Source organism: Calypte anna, chromosome 4, assembly GCF_003957555.1.
Source record: "Calypte anna isolate BGI_N300 chromosome 4, bCalAnn1_v1.p, whole genome shotgun sequence".
Taxonomy (NCBI): domain Eukaryota; kingdom Metazoa; phylum Chordata; class Aves; order Apodiformes; family Trochilidae; genus Calypte; species Calypte anna.
The window spans coordinates 4,091,865-4,110,940 of NC_044247.1; the positions used below are offsets into that span (position 1 = coordinate 4,091,865).

Below are 19,076 nucleotides of genomic sequence, written 5' to 3' on the forward strand. Positions count from 1 at the left end.
TAATGCAATGTGTACTTGGGACCACAAAGTCCCATGCAGACTCTTCATTGGGAGCCATCCCTGCAGGACCCAGTCTCATCCTTAGAGTAAGTCAACAAACGGTCTGAAAGTGCTGCAAGGGCTCAGCACTACTCTGCTCTGGGGCTTCCCTGGGTAGCACAGCCCTTCCCAGAAGGACCTTTCCCCATATCCAAGCCCCAGGGATGCACTTTCCTCGATTATTTCCACGTTGCATGGCGGATAAGAAAGAGAGCCCACAGATTTTCTCTTTTGCCTGTCCAGCCCTGCTCCAATCTGCGCCTTCGAGGCAGAGCAGAGCCCATTCAGCATCTCCCACTGCCCCCAGCCCGTGGTTGGCAAGGATACGGGCACCTAGTTTGGGCTGTGCTGCCTCACAGCCGGCTTTCTGGTGTGGGAACCTGCCCGATCGCTGGAGATAAACGGATGCTTATGCCCCTTGGGAGCCCCAGGCCCCCGCGGTGGACGGGAGGTGGACGGGAGGTGGACGGGAGGCGGGGACCGAGCAGCCGCTGCCCAGCACCGCTGCGCCATTGAGGGGACAGCACGGCTCCGTTATCAATGAGTCTGACCCCGCCCCCCGCCCGCCACTCGGCCAATCAGCGCGCGTCCCGCAGAGCGGCGGGCGGCTCAAGAGCGTCTCTTAAAGGCGAAGTGTCACCTCCCACCCGTCCCGCTGTCCCAGGTCGCCGGGAGAAGACGCGACCGCTTCGGAAGCCCCGAGGTGACCTTCAAACCGGTTGCCAGCTGCGGGGTGAGGAGGTGTTCCCGAGGCACAGGCGCAGGAACATCCATACATGTGTTCCTCGGGAGTGACACACCAGCAATACAAGCCCGGGGTGACAGATGACACTGAGGATGACGTGCCTCTTCCCTCCCATTGGCTTCAGGGATTGGTTTGGACAAGGGATGGTCGGGTCCCAGGACCTGGGCATCCACAGGGGCCAGAGTACACAGCTAGGTCAAGTTTTAACTCAAAGGATGCCAGGCCATGAGCTCTGCAACTGAGCCACGGTGTGGTGACAGCAGGCAGCTGGGAGACCAGTTCCATCACCGCACTTTTGTCTTGAACCCAAGCAGTAACACGGCAGTGCTCCCACAGCAGCAGAGTCCCAAAGCTTACAAAATCTCCCTGAAAAAAAAACACCCTGTGAGATTTAGCTACCCAAAATCTACTGCTTCACGGAGGGGAAACAGCTGGGCGGTATGTGTCAAGGGAGAAGGTCTGCAATGCACTTGGAAAGCATCAGGCAGAGCTTCCCCCTGCCTTCAGCAATGAATCCAGCTCCAGGACCAGCTTGGGTTTCTCCCTCACACTGCAATGCAGAACAAACCCCTTGCTTGTTCTGCTGCAGCTCCTTTCCCAGTCTGCTTTAGCCCAGGCTGTGAAGTGATCTGGTCTAAAAATACCCCATAAAAAGGGGAAACAGCCTGGCAGGGCATGGCCATATTTCCTGGACACGCGCAGGTGGGAAGTTGGTTGTGAGGCTGGGGAAGAAATGCCAGCTCGGCGTGATGCTCTCCATGCCAGGGCTTTGGGCACAGAAGCTGATGTGCCTGAGCAGTGCCAGCCCCAACAGCTATCTAGGCCACAGGCCGCAGGAGGCCTTTGCCTGAGTCTCAGTACTTTGAATATTTTTTAAGTGCAATGCCAGCAAAGATCCTGCAAAGTCCTTTGTACTTGCAGGTTTCAAGGCTCTGGTGGGTTTTGCCCCAGAGCAAACCCTTGTTTCCTGCAAAAGGGCATGAGGCCGGCTTGAAATGTTTGCACTGCTGAAGCCACATATGGTCTAATCCCCCAGAGCATGCACAGCAAAGCAAGGGGAAGCAGCACACAGCAGAAAGAACCTTTCAAATGGCTCACACTTGGATTCACAAGAGGAATGATTCACAGACCTGCACTCACCCATTGTCCACCTTTCCCTGCAATTCTCCAAGCTCCTACCAAGCCAAGGATAATAGCTCTCTCAGCATAGCTTGAAACTCAAAATCCTAAAGATTAAAAACCTTCATGAACAGTTATCATGGCTGCTCTATTTCTAACAGTGCTGGCACTGCCTCTGCCACCAGAATCCTGATTTCCATTTAGCCTGATGCTATTAAGAAGCAGTAATATTTCCCCATCCAGTGCTCCAGATAGAAAGCAGCTGACTTTCCATGCTTTGCCTTCAAACTTGGTTTCTTTTTTTTAAAAAATTGGTGAGGAGACCACAATGGTGAGGAGAAATACATCCAGGAGATTTATCCACAGCCTCCCAAGATGCTGGAGCTGCGGCGAGGGGGAGTGGAGCGTGGATGGGTTGAGGTCAGGGTGGCAGATCCTGTGCTATGGGCATGGAGGTTCTGCACTTTGAGAGCCTCTGGTTGCTTTGTGCTATGGGAGATGGGCTCCAGTGCTTCACTTTGGTTGCAGCAGAAATGTGGTCAGTCACCTGACAAGGCAAAGCAAGAAAAGAGGGATCTGGGTGCTGCTGTGGGGACCCTGCAGTGAGGCTGCACTAGGTCGTTTTGGAAAATTGATGAGCAAAGCAGAGACCCAGCAAGGACAGTATGATGGCTCATGAAGCTCCTGGCCAAGGTACTAATGGAACTGACCCCTGTTTAGTCCCCACCCCACTGAGATGGATGTGAGTGGTATCAGTTCTTGCCTCCAGAGCTACACATGAAACCCATCAGTGTAAACCTCACGTGTGAGCCAGCGCAGCAGCTGTGCCTTCCTGAGCTTGGACAGCTACATGCAATAGATGGAGGCAAACATAGTGGAAGCCTGAATCTGGAGGGAGGATGAATGGACTCCAGGCTCATCTGCATGACTCTGGAGCATGGCCATCTGCAGAAAACATCCCAAAGCCTCGCCTCACTGTCCCCTTCCTGCCACAACATGAGGAACCTGGGTGCACTTGTACCATCACAAAATAACTTCAAAACAGTGACAATGACTTGGATGAATGAATGGACCAACAGCCCTATGTCATGCAGGGCTTTCCTACACTGCATAGCTAGAAAAGCCTCGGGATCTGCTGAGGATCTTCCTTTTGTTGCTGGTTTTGACAGAAAGTCCACAGTGTATGAACAGGTGGCCATGCATGAGCCTTTGATTTGATAGCTTATTGACTTTACTGACTTCATCCTTTGCTGAAGCTGTATATTGAGCTGGGAGAAGCTCAGGTCTAAGCTCAGAAGCTGAGGTCTAAGCATCTCCTTGTTTATCTCCTCAGCAGGAATAGCAAGAGCCTCTAGTAAAGCTGAGGCCATTCAACCCCAAAATGTCCACTGAAGTGACAGCTCTTACTGACACAGCCTGTGCTGACCTCACTTTGAGCAGCAGCATCCTTGGGAAACAGGCAGCACTGCCCAGCTGGACAGTGCTGTGCAGGGCTGGTGTATGGTTCAGTATGAGTGCATTATTGCAGACATACACCCCCCTGCCTTCAGTGTTTTGGCCTCTGAGCCTGTGTCTGCAGTGTTGAAACCCAAAGCTGCTGGAGAGCATCTGAACACAGAACCCTTGAAGCGACTGCCAGGAAGAAGCAGCTCAAGTGACACCAGGTCAGCAGTCAGGGCCTCTGGGCTGTGGCTTGCTGCTTTTCTTCTCTGTTTCTCTCAAAATTAAACATGCTCTAAAAGGTGTATGGGAATGGACTCTGTGAGTTTGCATGTGTCCCTCCAGGACCTGGTTGCTCCAATGCTCCTATTGCTTGAGTATTTGACACTTCCCAGGATTTTGGGGTTGCAGGGCTGGTCCTGCCAGGCTTGAGCTGAGATAAAACAGTGGTCAGCACGCAGTGATAGCCTCAGCTGCCTGTCCAGCCAGACCACAGAGAGGACATGGGATGGTGGGGACAGCCAGGCTTATGCAACCTCATGGGGGGCTTCTTGGAGGGGGCTGCATTCATTGTCAGGCATTGGCCTGCGTCAGGGACCTGCTTAATTTCCCTGTCCCTCCTTGCAGTAACAAACAGCTACTTGGTTCTTCCCCTCTCACACAACTTGCAGAAAAAAATGAGGAGCAGTGGGGCTGCAGCCAGGGAAGGGGGAAGTGGGGAGCTTGCAGCAGGCATTCCTGTAGCCACAGCATCTGCCACATGCCAGTCCCATCCCAACCTGCTGCAGCTGCCCACAGCTGCTCCCACCAGGCAAAGGTGCAGAGCACAGGAATGACCTTGTCATTTGGCCAAAATGGAATCAGGAAAGAGGAAAAAGCACTCAAGAGAAGGACAGGGGAAGCAGACAGGCCGTCTCCACACTGATGGCACAGCCTGCTTTTCTCTGCCAAATCCCGTAGAGAGCTCCATGGGTCTTTTTCATGCTTCATCTGTGGGTCACTGGGCAGACAGATGCATCTTCAGTGGCAGGTGCTGCAGGTAAGGCTCCTGACACCATGCTAGGTGTTCCTGCAGAGCTGGGCCTTCCTGAGATGCAGGAGAGGGAAGGATATAAGCCCCAGCAGGGCTCATAGCACAGTCTGCACCTGGCATACTCAGTGGCATCTCACACACCCGCATCCAGCAAGAGCAGCAGCATCCCCTGCCAGCGAGGTTTCCTATTCACCTGATTTCAGAGCATGCATGGAATATCTTGCTGCTGAAGCAGTCTTGCTCGCTCTATCCATCACATTAAGACCTGCTGCTGCTGAGTGTCAGCTGCATGGCTGAGCAAGGATAGAGCCTCGAGGCTGGAGCTGGGCAGCAAAGCAACGAAACCCTTGGCAGGCTGGAGGAAGGGCAGGATGCACGGGCAGGTGACAGCAGGAGGGGCAGCACCCCACTGCTGATGAGGCTGGAGTGGCTGCAGAGCCACACTGGGAGGCAGGAATGGGTGGCAGGGGATGAGCAATGTATTCTTGCAGGTGCAGTGTTTCTGCTTATCAGTGCCATTGTTCCTCTTTCATTTATCTTTACAGCTGTCTGCCCTCTACTACCCCCATAGAGGATGAGAATGGTGTTTACTGAAAGAAGCAGCCTTTGGGCCAGCCTGTGAGTGCAGGTGAGTGGCACCAGCCATAGGAGCATCCTTGTGGGACTTCTCACTGCAGATGCATACAAGCCCTGAGAAGCCCTGGTAAGGCAACCACGGGGCTCAGGGAAAGACTGAAATGGAGGATTTAGCAAATAAACCCAAACAAACCCCAGAATTCAGGCAGGATGGTGCCCCTGAGTGCCTCAGCAGGGATTTCTGCTGGCTGAGTCCCTTTGGTCTTGCCTCATTAAGGGTTGAACATCCACTTTCCCATGGAGGGATGGTTTCAGCCCTCTGCATAGCCATCAGGAAGCATATGGTGCTGCATTATTTACTGGTCCCACTTCCTTTGCAGCAGCTATTTGGACACTGCAGGGCTACTTGGTGTACACACATATCCTTGCCAGCAGACAGAAAATTTCCTGTTCCTGGAAGTATCTGTGTGGAGAGGCAATTTATTTCCCATGTGTCTTCCTGGCTAAAGCAGGTTATGGTGGTTTTTGCTCTGCTATCACTGACAGGGAGAGCTGCAGGCAGGGGAGATGACAAAGCCAGGACAACAGAAAACTTACATTGAAGGATCTGATAATTGCTCTTACTTCAGGCAGGACACACCAGTTCACCATCTTGCCTTTTTTCAATAGTAGGTGTCTGTTAGAAGTCCTATTCCTTGGCTGGTAGCATTATAGGGGGGCAGCTGCTCTGCCCTGCTGCTGGTGCCTTCCTGCCCTAGCATTAAGTATCACCTATTAAAAAAATCTTCCCTTGTTCTTCCAACTGCTATTTGCCATCTCAAGAGTTTTCCTGACACCCACTTCGGGAATGCCCGTGACAAAAAGCACGCTGAAGACTGAGGAGCAAGAAGTCACTGTGAGATGGGCAGGAGTGGGTGTGTAGGTGTTATCCTAGCCCTGACACCATCCTGGGCACTAGGGCTGTTGAGAACCAACACTAGAGGTGATGCAGGACAGAAGCTGAGGTCTCCTTCGTGCCTTCATGCAGGAGTAAGGATGCAGAGCAGGTCCTGTGATACATCAGGAATGGCCCATTCTGTATCTTGGTCCAGATTGCTGACATGGAGGACTGCTGGAAATGCTTCTGGTCTGCTGGGGCAAGTCCTACATTCAGTGTTGAAGATGACATCTCAGGGAACAGGCTCTCTGCTTTGTCAAAGGCCCCCCTATCCCAGCACAGGGCTGCTGAACAGGAGCAGCATTTGAGCCTGCTGCTCTCTAGTACCACCGCCTGGTGGTTTCCCAGTTTCCAGGAAAGCTGCTGACTTTCCACAGAAAGCAAAATTTCAGGCAGGAGGACAGATTTGGTTAAGACCAGCACTGAACACTATCATCCCGATGGTTTTTACCCCTCCAGGTTCCTGCTGTGCCTGCAGCCAGACTGACCTAGCCATCCTCTGGGAAGAAAGAGGATGCAGATGAGAATCTGTCAGCACAGCCCTCCTGGAGCCCTTTCCTGCCCATCTGAGTCCCCACCATTCCTTCCCTCTTGGGACAGTGACCTCCTGCTCCAAGCTGGCAGCTGCAGTCCCCACAGACCTGTGATCCCCAAAGTGCCAGCACTTGGCACTGGGGTTTGGCTTCAGACCTTCAGACCAACACAGATTAGGGAAGAAGGAGGCTGAATTAAAAAAAAAGAAAATTCAGAGAAGAATGACAGGAAGTATTTCAGGGCTGGAACAACTTGCCTTACACTGTGTAAAGAAGCCAATCTGTTTAGTTAATCTAAGGGAAGTTAAGAGGGAACTTAGACACATCTATAAATACCTACATGTTGGGAACATTTCTGATTGCTGTGGTCCTTTATCTTAGCAAACAAAGGTAGCAGTTTTTTCTGGGGCTGGAAGCAAGAGAAATCCAGGCTAACAGCAAAATGCAGAGTTTTAATTGGAAGGAGAAATAACCATCAGGCCACCCATGCTAGGGACACAGCAGATTCCTCATTGCATGAAGCCTTAAAATGAAAGCTGCTGCTAAAGGAGACTTTGCAACCCAGACAGACATTTGGGACTGGATGGAAGAGATACTGCCCTCCACAGCCTGGGAGAGTAAGGAAGAAAATACCATAAAATCTGACTGTTCCTGACTGATCAGGCTGTGATCCCTCAAGGGTTTTTGTCCTGTGACTCCCCCATCTGCGGTCATGGTTCCCTCCCACTGGTGAACAGGGACTGGCAGCTGAGCTCATCCTCCTGTTGTGTTCAAAAAAACACTGTCCAGCCCTTCCAAAAGTGGTAAAGATTTGGTGAGTGTTTGAAAACAGAGAGAGTAGTAAGAGGAAAAGGAAAAACTAAACAGTAAGGGAAAAAATGGGTTGTTACCCATTTTATTGCAGACCAGAATAACAAGGGAAACATTTAAAAAGGACAGAAAAGCAGCAGTGAAATTTTTGTATTTAAAATATTTCAGAAGAATACACTGACTTAGAAAACAAGCATAATTTCAATTTATGCCATGGAAAACAACATTTTCATGTCACTTCAAATTTGCAGTGAGGTCCATCCATCCTGGCCACATCACCCAACCCAAAAGTGCATTCTTCCCTTTGCTCACCCCTAAAACTCCTTTAAATGCATAGCTCAAATGATGCACTTGCTCCAGGAGGAAGCTGAGATTTATGATGGACATTCAAATAAACAGAGTTTCCAGGTAAATAAGACAGCAGAGAAAAGTTCCCAGTAAGCTGAGGAATGCACCTGCCATTTAAGAGCTCAGAGAAAAAAGTAAAGAAATCTGCAACGTGGGAGTGTGCCAGCACTGGAGGCGAGAGGGATGAGGCTGGGAGGATTTCCAGCTCTGCACGGCCTCTCTATTCCTGCACTACATTCACGTGCCCTCCGAGCCCTGAGGACCAGCACCAAACCATGGCAAATGCTGACACAAGGGTAAGGTTTTGGAGCTGTCTGGCCCTTGGCAGAGGTGAGTGCTGTATTTCCTAGCCTGAGCATCACCAGAACAGCTCTGAGGAAACACTGCCAGCCCCAGGGGAGGAAAATGCCTTCCTGACACCGTCCCCACAGTGCTATGGGGGGTGTCCCCTTAGTGCCAGCTGCTGGCTGGGCTGGCAGAGGGGGGTGCATGGAGGCTCACCTGGGGCAGGGCGCTGTGAGAGCCGAGCACCAGGCTGCAGACACTGGCTCGGGCCTCTGTCCTCCGTGCTGTCACCTTCACCAGCCGCGGTGGTGTCCCTGGCACGCTGTCCCCAGACCCTGTGGGAAGCCTCCACTCACCATCCTGGGACCGGTTCTGAAACAAGACGGGGGGGGACGTGCAGATAGGGCAGGTCAGCAGCCTCCAGACACCATCACCACCACCACCACTTCTGGAAGGGCCCAAATGAGCTTCCTACCATGCAGGGGGGACTAATCCTGCTTTCAGTGAGCATCCCACCACCACCACAGCCTGCCCCACCATGGCCCCATGGGCAGAAGGAGCACTGCAGGTGACAGTGTAGGCTTGCAGACCCATCCAGGGCTGCCCCACTGCTGGGTATGGGTTGGACTTGATGTTTCAGCAACACAAGCACATTTTTTGAGAAAGGAGGATGGATTCAATGGTGTCCATGGGCTTGGGCTGTTGTGTTGGGTCTGTGTGAGGGAAGCTGGTAGCTGGGGAGGGCCAGAAGGAGTGGCTCCTGTGGGAAGTTGGTAGAAGCACACCAGCTCAATTCCTGGCTTCCTACCTAGTTCCATATCTTATAAAAGACTGCTGAAAATTAAAAAGAATGCAAATAAGAGAGACAGAAGTTATCTGAGAGTTGGAAAATAATCTTGAAAAGGGAAACTTAAGAGACTCAGCCTACTTCATGCATCAAAAGCAACCCACAAGGTGGCTAGATCAGAGAGATGAAATATCTCCATGGGAGACGGTGTCAGACAGGAACAACTAATCTGGAGCTCCAGCTACTTGCATTAGGAATAATTCAATTAACACTTTTTGAATTAGAGAAATTGCCTCATTAATGAGACAAGCAGTGATAGAGGAGTTGTGGAAATTTCCTGGGTGTGATGCTGGCAGCCTCCTGTGCCCCTTGGTACAGTGCACCTTCCCCTTGGTGCAGGAGCATGCAAGGTCTGGCCCTGCAGCATCGTGCTAGAGTGGCTCTTACCTGGGGGAGGCTTTGAAACTCTCTGGGTGTGATTATGGAGCTGGGTTCACTCACCTCATGCTGCTGCCTGGCTCTGCTGTAACTTGTTTCTGGGCTGGGAGTCTGCAGGGGTGCGGAGTGCAGCATGAAGTTGTAGAATTCATAGATATCTGCAAAACAGTGTGAGAAACACTTACAGGACCAGTAGAGGCAGCTCCATGCCAGCATCCTGCATGGGGTACAGCATCCGTGGGCAGCTGCTCTGTTCCCAGAGCATCGTAAGTCTGAGCCCTTTGTGTGAGGTTGCAACCTGGGTGTTGGGCTGGGACAGGGCTCTACTGGCTCTCCATCCCCAGCCCCAGGGCAAGGCAAGAGGTGGAAATATACCTGGCTCAGAGTGCAGTGTCCCATGGCTGTGGACAGCAAGGGCATTTCCTTGGAGCAATGACTACACACTTCACAGGGACTATAAGCAAGCCATGCTCAGCAACATAAATCACAAACCCACCCCATCCTGCTCTCCTCCAGGCTATGCCAGCCTCATGCATGGACCTATGTCCTTTTTGCTCCAAGAAGCATCCTGCACAAGGCAGGCCCCTGCTGCCTGTCCTGCTGCTTTTCTCTTCCCATAGCTGCTGCCCCTGGCTCACAGAGAAGCACCCTTCCCACAAAGACAAGAAGAAAGGGCACGGGACACTAGGACATCAGGCTCAAAGTGTACAAGCTCTAAAGCTGATGGCTACAGCTGCGTTATCTTCAGCTCCTTCCCCTGTAAATTTCATTTTCCTGCCTGGCATGATACAAGTTGTGCACTGCCACAAGCAGATCTTCACTCTGGGCTCCAGGGACCTGAGTCTGCTGCTGTAAATTGTAGTGGCTTCAGAGAGAGGCATGAGAATGGGGTGTAACAGCCCTTGCTGCTCCAGAGACAGTTATGGGACGACAGCAGAATCTGATGGCAGCTGCTACTGGGTGTAGCTCCAGAGGCACTGTGGGAACCCAGACCCTTTTCTACCCCTGCCAGGAGCATATTACCCTCTCCTGGTCACACATGGATGACTGCAGGGAGCAGAAGGGCTGCAGTGAGCTTTTCTCCTGCCCAAGGAAGTTCCTGCTCTCATGCATTCAAGGCAATTATCAGCCTTCAGCAGCCCCCAGCTCATCTCCAGAGCAAGCTCAGACATGGTCTTCCAGATCCAGCACCCCTGTGGTTGCAAAGAAAGCCAATATAGCCATTGCAGAAGCATTTAATTTCAGAAAGGGAACCATATCAAAAGTGAGCAGCTTTTTAATGAAGAAACTGAAAGGGGTAATGAAGAGGGTAAAACATTTGTGGGAGGCACTGATCCTATTTAGAGAGACCCCACTGGGACATCAGAGCAAACACACAGTGCCTGGCTGCAGGATAATGTAAAGGCAAAAGAGAGGATAGCAAGGCTAGACCACAGGGGAAGGCAGACTATTAAAAGTGAGAAGACATTCATCTAAACAGCTGAAGTTGTGTTCAAATGAGAAAACCAGAAACAATGGTAAATGCTGCCAGGTTAAAGATAAAGTTCCAAAAGGTCAGCCAAAGGACTTTGGTAAACACCTTGCAAAAGGCATAAAAAGGTAATGAAGCCCTTTAAGCACCTGGGAAACAGGAAGCTTGGCAGAGTTGGCAGGGCCAAAAAGTCATAGCAGCACAGCTAAGCACTCAGAGTGGAGAAAGCCACAGCAGAAACCTGAGTTCATTTTCTATGCCTGTGTCTGCAGTGGAAGAGGCTGGGGAGCCCTTCTGTGAGCAATACAAGCAGTGGTCTCAGCTTGAGGGGGCTGTGGCTGTTCCCCTGGCAATCCCTGGGAGCTCAGAGATGAAGCAGCTGCAACAGCCCTTTAGTGTGTGGCTTCTCACTTTGAACTATGCCACATTACGGGCATTAAATGCCCACTTTATAAAGATTTCTAAAGAAAATCTGGTGAGCACTGGGCAGTGTAAGCAGGGACATGCTGAGCACTGCCCAAGACTGTTTCCCAGGGAGGCTTTCACAAAGCAGGATTGCACCCCAAAACACAAGTGCCCATCCTCTTCCTGTACTTAATCACATGCCCATGCACTGTGGCAGCATGTTCACAGAAATCAGGGTTAGGGATTGGAAAGGACCTTAGAGATTGAGCCCAATGCCCCTGCCAGAGCAGGACCACCCAGTGTAGGTCACACAGGAATGCATCCAGATGGGTTTTGAATGTCTCCAGAGGAGACTCCACAACCTCACTATGAAACCTGTTCCAGTGTTCTGTCATCCTCGCAGTAAAAAAGCTTTTCCTTATTTTTACATGGAACCTTCCATGCTCCAACTTGCATCCATTACCCTTGTCCTATCATTGGTCATTACAGAGAAGAACCTGCCTTGATCCTCTTGACACTCACCCTTTATATATTTGTAAACGTTCATGAGGTCACCTCTCATTCTCTTCTCCAAGCTGAAGAGCCCCAGCTCCCTCAGCCTTTTCTCATAAGGGAGATGTTCCACTCCCTTAACCATCTCTGTCTCCATGCTGGACTCTTTCAAGCAGTTCCCTGCACTTCTTGGAATGAGGGCCTCAGAACTGGACACAATATTCCAGATGTGGCCTCACCAGGGCAATGTAGAGGGGGAGGAGAACCTCTCTCAACCTATCAACCACCCCCCTTCTAATGCACCCCAGGATGCCATTGGCCTTCTTGGCCACAAGGACACATTGCTGGCTCACGGTCATCCTTCCATCCAACAGCACCCACAGGTCCCTTTCCCCCTCACTTCTCTTCAACAGCTCAGTCCCCAACCTGTACTGGTACTTGGGGTTGTTCTTTCCCAAATGCAAGACTCTACACTTGCCCTTGTTGTAATTCATTAGATTTCTCCCTGCCCAACTCTCCAGCCTGTCCAGGTCCCTCTGAATGGCAGCACAGCCTTCTGGGGTGTCAGCCATTCCTCCCAGCTTTGTGTCACCAGCAAAACTTACTGAGCAGACACTCTGTTCCTGTCATCAAGATCACTGATAAAGATGTTGAACAGGACGGGACCCAGCACTGATCCCTGGGGGACTCCACTAGTCACTCTGCACCATTGATCACCATTCTTTGGGCCCTATTGCATAGCCAGTTCTTAATCCATCTCACTGTCCATTCTTCTATCCCACATTTCCTGAGCTTGCTCATGAGGATGTTATGGGAGGCTGTGTCAAAAGCCTTGCTAAGGTCAAGGTAGACCACATCCACTGGTCTCCCTGCATGTGCCCATTCAGTCACAACATCACAGAAGGCTATCAGAATAGTCAAGCATGATTTCCCTTGGTAAATCCATGCTGACTACTCCTGATAACCTTCTTCTGCTCCATGTGCTTAGAGATGGCCTCCAGAAGGAGATGCTCCATCATTTTTTCAGGGATGGAAGTGAGACTGACTGGTCTGTAATTGCCTGGATCATCCTTTGTGCCCTTTTTGAAGACTGGAGTGACACTGGCATTCCTCCAGTCCTCAGCAACCTCTCCTGTTTGCCATGACCTCTCAGAAATGATGGAGAGTGGTGGGGGTGATAACATCAGCCAGCTCTCAACACTCTTGAGTGCATCCCGTGTTGCAGATAAGATGGGAGCAGTACTGACTCCCACTGTACAGCTCCCAAAGGCTGCTTGATGACCTCTCAGCTGCAGGAAAAAAAGCTGCTATAAGTCTCAGCTGCTGGCAGAGCAGCTTTGTACCCACAGGGAGCCCAGCCAGGCCACACGGGTGCCAGGCTCCACAGAGCACTGTGCCACTGCCTGGCGTTGATGCTGCTTTTGGAACTGCTGCTTTGCACTGCATCATTGCCAGGCTGTATCCTGTGTCTGGGGAGAAATGGGGCAGCTGCTAGTGACAGGAGGAGTGGGAGTCCTCAGATCTGCCCACCACTCCTGGGGCTGGCAGCCCCTGAAGCCCTTCCCAAAGACCGTGAGGTCATGGCAAGCAGTCATCACACAGGCAGACAAATGGGAATTTGTTTTCATGCAAAAACAACTCTCCCTCTGGTTATAAAAACAGCAATTGCACAAAGTGATAGTGGGGACTCCTGGTCGTGCAGATTACACTTGGAATGCACAAAACTTTGCAAAAATGAAAACAAGACTTGAACAGACCCCTTGTGGGGGTGCACTGCTGCCAGCATCCCCATTTGTAACCTATCTCCTGCAGGAACACAGCCTCGGGTAGCTAAGCTGGCAAGGTACCTGCAGAGCAGGAAGCTTGTCCTCTGAAGCAGCCACCTTCCACCTCCAAAACTCTCAGTCCATTTTATATGCTTGCTAGAAGAGAGAATCATTGCTGGCACCAGGGATTAGAGGGGTTTCAGTATTGGGGAAACAGATTCAGGGATCAAAGGGCACAGTTGTGACAGGAGTACATTTTAGAACACATGTGCATGGCACTAAAGATAGTTTAATACATATGCTGGTCTCCTTCATTTCACATGGGCATCACAGGTTGCACCCAAGTCTGCCTCACTTTTGCATTTTAAGACCAGTGCTACCTGAAAAGCCTCAGTAAGAAGACACTGGCAGCAAAAGATGATGCTGCATGTTCTGTCTTACAACCAAATTTCTGTTTGATGACAGCATAAATTTGCTCTGGATCTAATAAGGAAGAGTAAGTCAAGATTTATATGGATTAGAATTTTCTAACAATTTCCTCCTGGGCTCAATACATCAAATAAGTGTCATTAAGTATTTCTATAGCACCCACGTCAGAGGGTTAATGCAGTGCCCTTGTGCCAGCAAGCATGCATACTTCCAGAAAATCACGTTTCTTCCCTGACACGTGCATTGTCATCAGCTGTGTCACTGCAGCTTTACCTCCAGCCTTGGACCAACGTCCTAGTCCTGTTGCTGCAGGCAGGATTTGTACATCTGGCAGCCACAGCAGAGTTTCAACTAAGTTGTGAGTTTCCATCCTTGGAATGGAAACCATGGGCTAATTTGCAAGAGGAGGAGAGCTGGGAATTCTTCAGATTCCTCCCCTTTTGCACCCTGGCTCTTGCAGCCAGCCAGTGAAGCCACAACCACCATCCCCAGCAGCAGTGCTGGTGAGCTGAGTTTCCTGCACCCAGGGTAGCACTGAGTCAGCAGCAGCCTCCCTCTCCTTGTGCCTCTGCAGGGCTCTCCAGGAGAACCTTCTTCAGGGTAAAAGGAGCCACAGAGGGATATGGTCCTGAGCAGCTGACAGGGACTCACTGAGGTCTACATCCAGAGGGTTTTCAGGAGGAGCATTGGCCTTTGGGCTTCTGGCAGCCGGGATGGCTGAGTGAACACAAAACTGCCTGTCTGCCCAACTTTGCCCTCTGCAAAGGGCACAACAGCTCCTTTCAACCCCAGCTCTGGGAAGGAAAGGTCAGGGAGCTGCCTTTGCATACAAGACCCATCCTTCCCTGTATCATGAGACAGGGCCAAGCATTTCTGCTCTGGCGAGCAAAGGGAAAGCAGACCCAGAACTGCCCAGCCCAGCCACAGCGTCCAAGAGCCCAGGCTCCCCGAGTGCCCTATTGCCAGGCTGCGAGTCATGTGCTTGGCTCTGCGGACTCAGGAAAGACCCAGCTGGGAGAGAGGAGCCAGAAGGAAGGAGCCAGCACAGCCTGTTTTCCCTCTCAACTGCCAAGGAATTTCTTTCGAGCAGAGCAGGAGGGGAGGGGGAGGGGGGTGTTGGTGCATTCCAGCGTGAAGCAGCTCCCGCATCTCCGCGCACACAGAGCTGCCAAGGCACCAAGCTCTGTCTCTGTCAGGGTGTCTAGACCCTGGAGAACGGGCAGCTCCTGGGAGTTAGCACGGTGGTCAGAAAGATTTAAAGGGCTGTGTTGCGCTCAGAGGAGCCTGGCAGAAAATGGTGCATGTGCAGAGCAACACTGGGCACTTTTCCGACTATAGATATATCCAGCCCTGGACACTAGACAAGCTTTACCAAACATTCCAGCAGATCCTCCACCTGGAGGTGAGCAGACTAGGGTCAACAAAACGGCCTATTCTTAAAAACAAAACAGAACAAAACCAAAACCAAACCAAACAAAAAACATAACCCCAAAACATACGAAAAGCCACATCCCTGTCATTTTTCATGTTGCCCAGCTCCATAATGTGTGGCACTTCTGGTGAGCTCCACTATGGCATAATGCACTTTGGTGTTCAAACTCAAGTATCAATACATGCTTTAGGAGAACATTACCTGTAGGAGCACCCTGAGGGGAGGGATGTAGCACACTCACACATTCATGTTCCCAAGGGGTTGGCAAAAGCAGACCCATGTTGCTAAAAGGCTGTAAGAGGAGGGACCTCCAAAGGTTGAGACCTCTGTAGAGCCAAAAACATCTGACATGGTGTGGGACACTGCCATGGAAACCCCTGCAGTAGGAGGCATACCCACTGGTCAAATCCTCACCCCTCAAGACAAACCTGGAACCAGCTCCATGACTCCAAGCAAACTTTAGACAGAGACACAGAAGCATATTGGGAATAAGGCAGGTGAAAACCAAATAAAATGGTCACACACCCTCCTAGAGCTGTTACCATGCTCCAGCAAGTCTGGACCATGGACACCAAATGACCCTGGTGTGTGCCAGCTATGTGCAGAGACAAGAGAGCACACAACCTGACACAGCATCACGTGTCCACACAGGGACAGAGGAATTCACAAACCCACACTCCATGAGGAAGGATGGGTCATGGGGCAGAAGTAATTAATGCAAATTCTTAGTTAGGTAAACACATCTAGAGAAAGCTCACTCCGGCACAGGAAACTAATATCCTGATTAAACAGTTGAAAAGGTCACCAGCAACCAAGCTACACTCCCTTGTGCAAGTGTTGACAGGACACTGGCATAGACAGCTTAAAGGAAGCAGCTGGAAAGTCTGTGCAGTGTCTGCTCACTAACGTGCAAACTGCAGCCAGCTTGGTGTGCATGTGGACATTCTCTCTCCAGCTACAGACTCCCCACACAGCTTTTACTCCAATATAAACAGCCCCTGGGCTTTGGGAAAGCTGCTTCACTGCCTTCACACAGCTCTGGGGAAGGCTGGAGGAGCACACAAAGGCACACAGGGGTGTTGGGCTAATGTCAGGTTTGTCAAAGTGATCACAACAGGGACCACTGCCTCCAGTGTGGAGCTAACCACAGCCTGGGGACTATTTTGAGCATAAGTTGTATGAATGAAGGGGCAAGAAAGGAAATGAACACTGGTCCCTTTGGCATGGGGGCCCACTGTCCCAGGAAGCTCTCCCTTGCCATGTATCTCTGCAGCCAGTAAGAATTCCAGACAATCCAGCACAAGCCCTGCTCAAGGAAATGCTGGGGCTGAAAGCAAGAACAAGAAGAGAATAAAACATCTCAGGACACACAGCTCATCCCATGACTGTATTTAATTTTCAGTGGGTAACCTGAAACACAGAGGAGTTTCTGGCAACTCAGGGCTCTGTGGGGACTGAAATGAGTCTCTGGCTGCAGAGATATGAAGAAAAGGTAAGGGCTGCCAAGAGAGCAGAGCAATGGTGAGGGGAAACTCCAGGGCTGAGACAACGTTCAGTCAAAACACATTGAGAATAAGGCACAGACCATGTTTGGAGCCCTGCACCTCAGGGCCTGGGTCCTCCTCTGGGATGTAGAGCTTCTGGGGTTTTCCCTTCCTTCCCAGCAGGTAAACTCAGCTTCTCTCCCAGCAGATCTGGGAATAGTAAACACCACGGCTGTGTGTGTTTCCCTGAGGCCCACAAAAAATAGGAATAAGAAGAGGAGTTGAGCAGGAGCTCCTGCTCCTCTTGGCATACTGTAACTTTTGCAAATGGTTCTCTGGGATCACTTCCAAAATTAGTACCCTAAGTAAACCCACACAGCCAGGATCTGCTCTGTTACGGCAGGGAATGGAGCCGAGCAACTTCAGAGTCCAAAACCATAAAATTTTGGGTTTTTTTATAAATAAAATACTTTGCAAATATAGTGCATTTTCAAGTGACCTTGTTCAGCAAGATCTTGCACAAAGAAGCTGCCTAGTCCAGCAAAACTCCAGCTGTGTTTGTCTAAATCCACATGAAGAACTTTAGGCTGCACTCAACATGGTATTTCCTGGTGCCCAGCCCCAAGACAGCCCTTGCTGTCAAATCTGTTTCTTGTGTGAAATGCAGCCACTTGCACAGTGTGTTCCTTGCATGTGCTCATAGCTGTAAGTCCAAAAAAGGCCAGGATACCTCAAAAAGAGCTGGGTACACATGGATTCTCTCTCAAAGATAGAAAAAGTTAGTTTCCTTTTGGGTCTACAGCAGGAATAGAAAATAGCACATTGTGATGAGGCTGAGGGATACAGGGAACAGAAAGTCCCCGTGGCTTGGTATGGCAGCAGAACAGTGGCTGTGGACACACCACACATACACCATGCAGAGGGTGTTCATAGCATTTCAGCACCCTAGCAGATGCTGGATAGATCTGGCATTGCCTGATGAAGAAAGCTTTACCCACTTCCACATCCACTTCCACCTGACTGTGGGATCCTGTTCATGCTGCAAACACAGAGCAACTGCAGCCCTGACCCCTGGAATCTCCTGCCCAAGCCCTGAAGGGAAAAGGCATCCCAGCTCCCTGGCATTGCAGGCATCCACATGTTTGCACAGGATGAACCCAGCCTGGTCAGTGCCAGGCACTTGTGTAGGATCAGATCCCCAGGAGGCCACAAAGCCCCAGGGACTGCAAGGTAGGGGCTTACCCAGCAGAGCCTGGAAGAGTTCACTTTGGAAGATGTGTGAGACTTTTCCAATAGAGGCTTTTAGCTCCTGCTCTTCTGGGGTCTGCAGGGTGCTTTGGTATCTGGTCAGAATTTCCACTGCCCGTTCAGTGTCTGCAGAGATGATACAGGAATAAAAAGGCATTAACACTGTAGGATGGACAGACATCTTCAGGGGAAGCTTGAGTACTGCCTTGGAGCAGTGCAAAGAGTTCGCCTGGATAATGCTTCAAGTTGCCTAAGAGTCAGACAGCCACAAACCCAGCCTCCTTACACATACCTAGAAGAGCTAACCCTGCTGTGAAGTGCAGAGGGGCCATGGTGAAGAGCTGGGCAGGGGCTGGAAAGGAAAATGTTCTGCCTGCTAGGCCTCCTCCACTCTGAAAATCAGGGTCTAAAGCCAGGTTAACTCATCTCTCAACCCCATGGCACTGGGCAGCCTGAGCAACACTGCCACCTCCCAGGCAGAGAAACTGTTCGGAATCTGGACATGTTGCACAGGGCTGTAAGAACTCAATGGTTCCAGTCTCCCATGTGTGGCCAGATGGCTGCTACAAAGCTAAGTGTAGCATCAACTAAGGCAAGATTATTGCAAACGGCTCAGCTACTTGAGTTGCAAACTGGGTTTCTACAGGGTGAAGCACAAGAATTGTTTCACACAGCAAACAGCCTTGGGTCAGCCAGGATCATAGTGGGAAAGGAACACGGTGCCTTGGGGGTAGGGGAAGGAAGGATGATGGCCAGGAGGGGAGCTGGAGGCTGCCATGAAGCAACGCTTTGGTTGAAGAGTGGGCTCACCATAGCTGTGAGAGAACCTTGGACCTGAAATAGTGGAGCTGTGGTCTCTCTGTGCCAAATCTCCTTGCTTCTCTGGGTAGATGGCTGAAGCTGCCAGTTAACCTACCAGCCCCAAATGTGATCCATCTCTGAGGATCTCCATGGACTCTGAGCCTGTCCTAGCTCTATCAGTGAATATTTCCCTTTGTCACCCAAGCAGCCTGCAGACAAAGAGCATCTGTGTAAGGAGGAGGGGGAGCCATCCTGCCACTGTTTGAGGACTCATCTTTTAACCTAGGAACTCATGCAGAAAGGACAACTGTGCTCATCCCAGGGCTCTCAGCATGGAATTCAGGTCATCAAACAAGGAGGCCTGTGTCTGCTAGGGTGTGTGACACCTGCTGTCCTAGCTTGAGCAGCTGGTTCGCCTCCTAGTTTCTTCTCTGCTCAGACATTAAGGGGGTCCTGCT

General features: G+C 50.9%; 1 protein-coding gene across 2 annotated transcripts in view; it reads right to left on the reverse strand.

Moving 5' to 3' along the window:
• Nucleotides 1–19,076, reverse strand: part of DLG3 (discs large MAGUK scaffold protein 3) — a 76,426-nt gene that overhangs the window by 56,542 nt on the left and 808 nt on the right. For both annotated transcript variants that reach the window (XM_030449027.1, XM_030449026.1), the window contains exons 2-4: nt 17,812–17,943; nt 9,154–9,248; nt 8,082–8,237 (exon numbers count right to left, since the gene is read on the reverse strand). In XM_030449027.1, the coding sequence (XP_030304887.1) occupies nt 8,082–8,237; nt 9,154–9,248; nt 17,812–17,943 (383 nt within the window). The remainder of the gene's footprint in view (nt 1–8,081; nt 8,238–9,153; nt 9,249–17,811; nt 17,944–19,076) is intronic.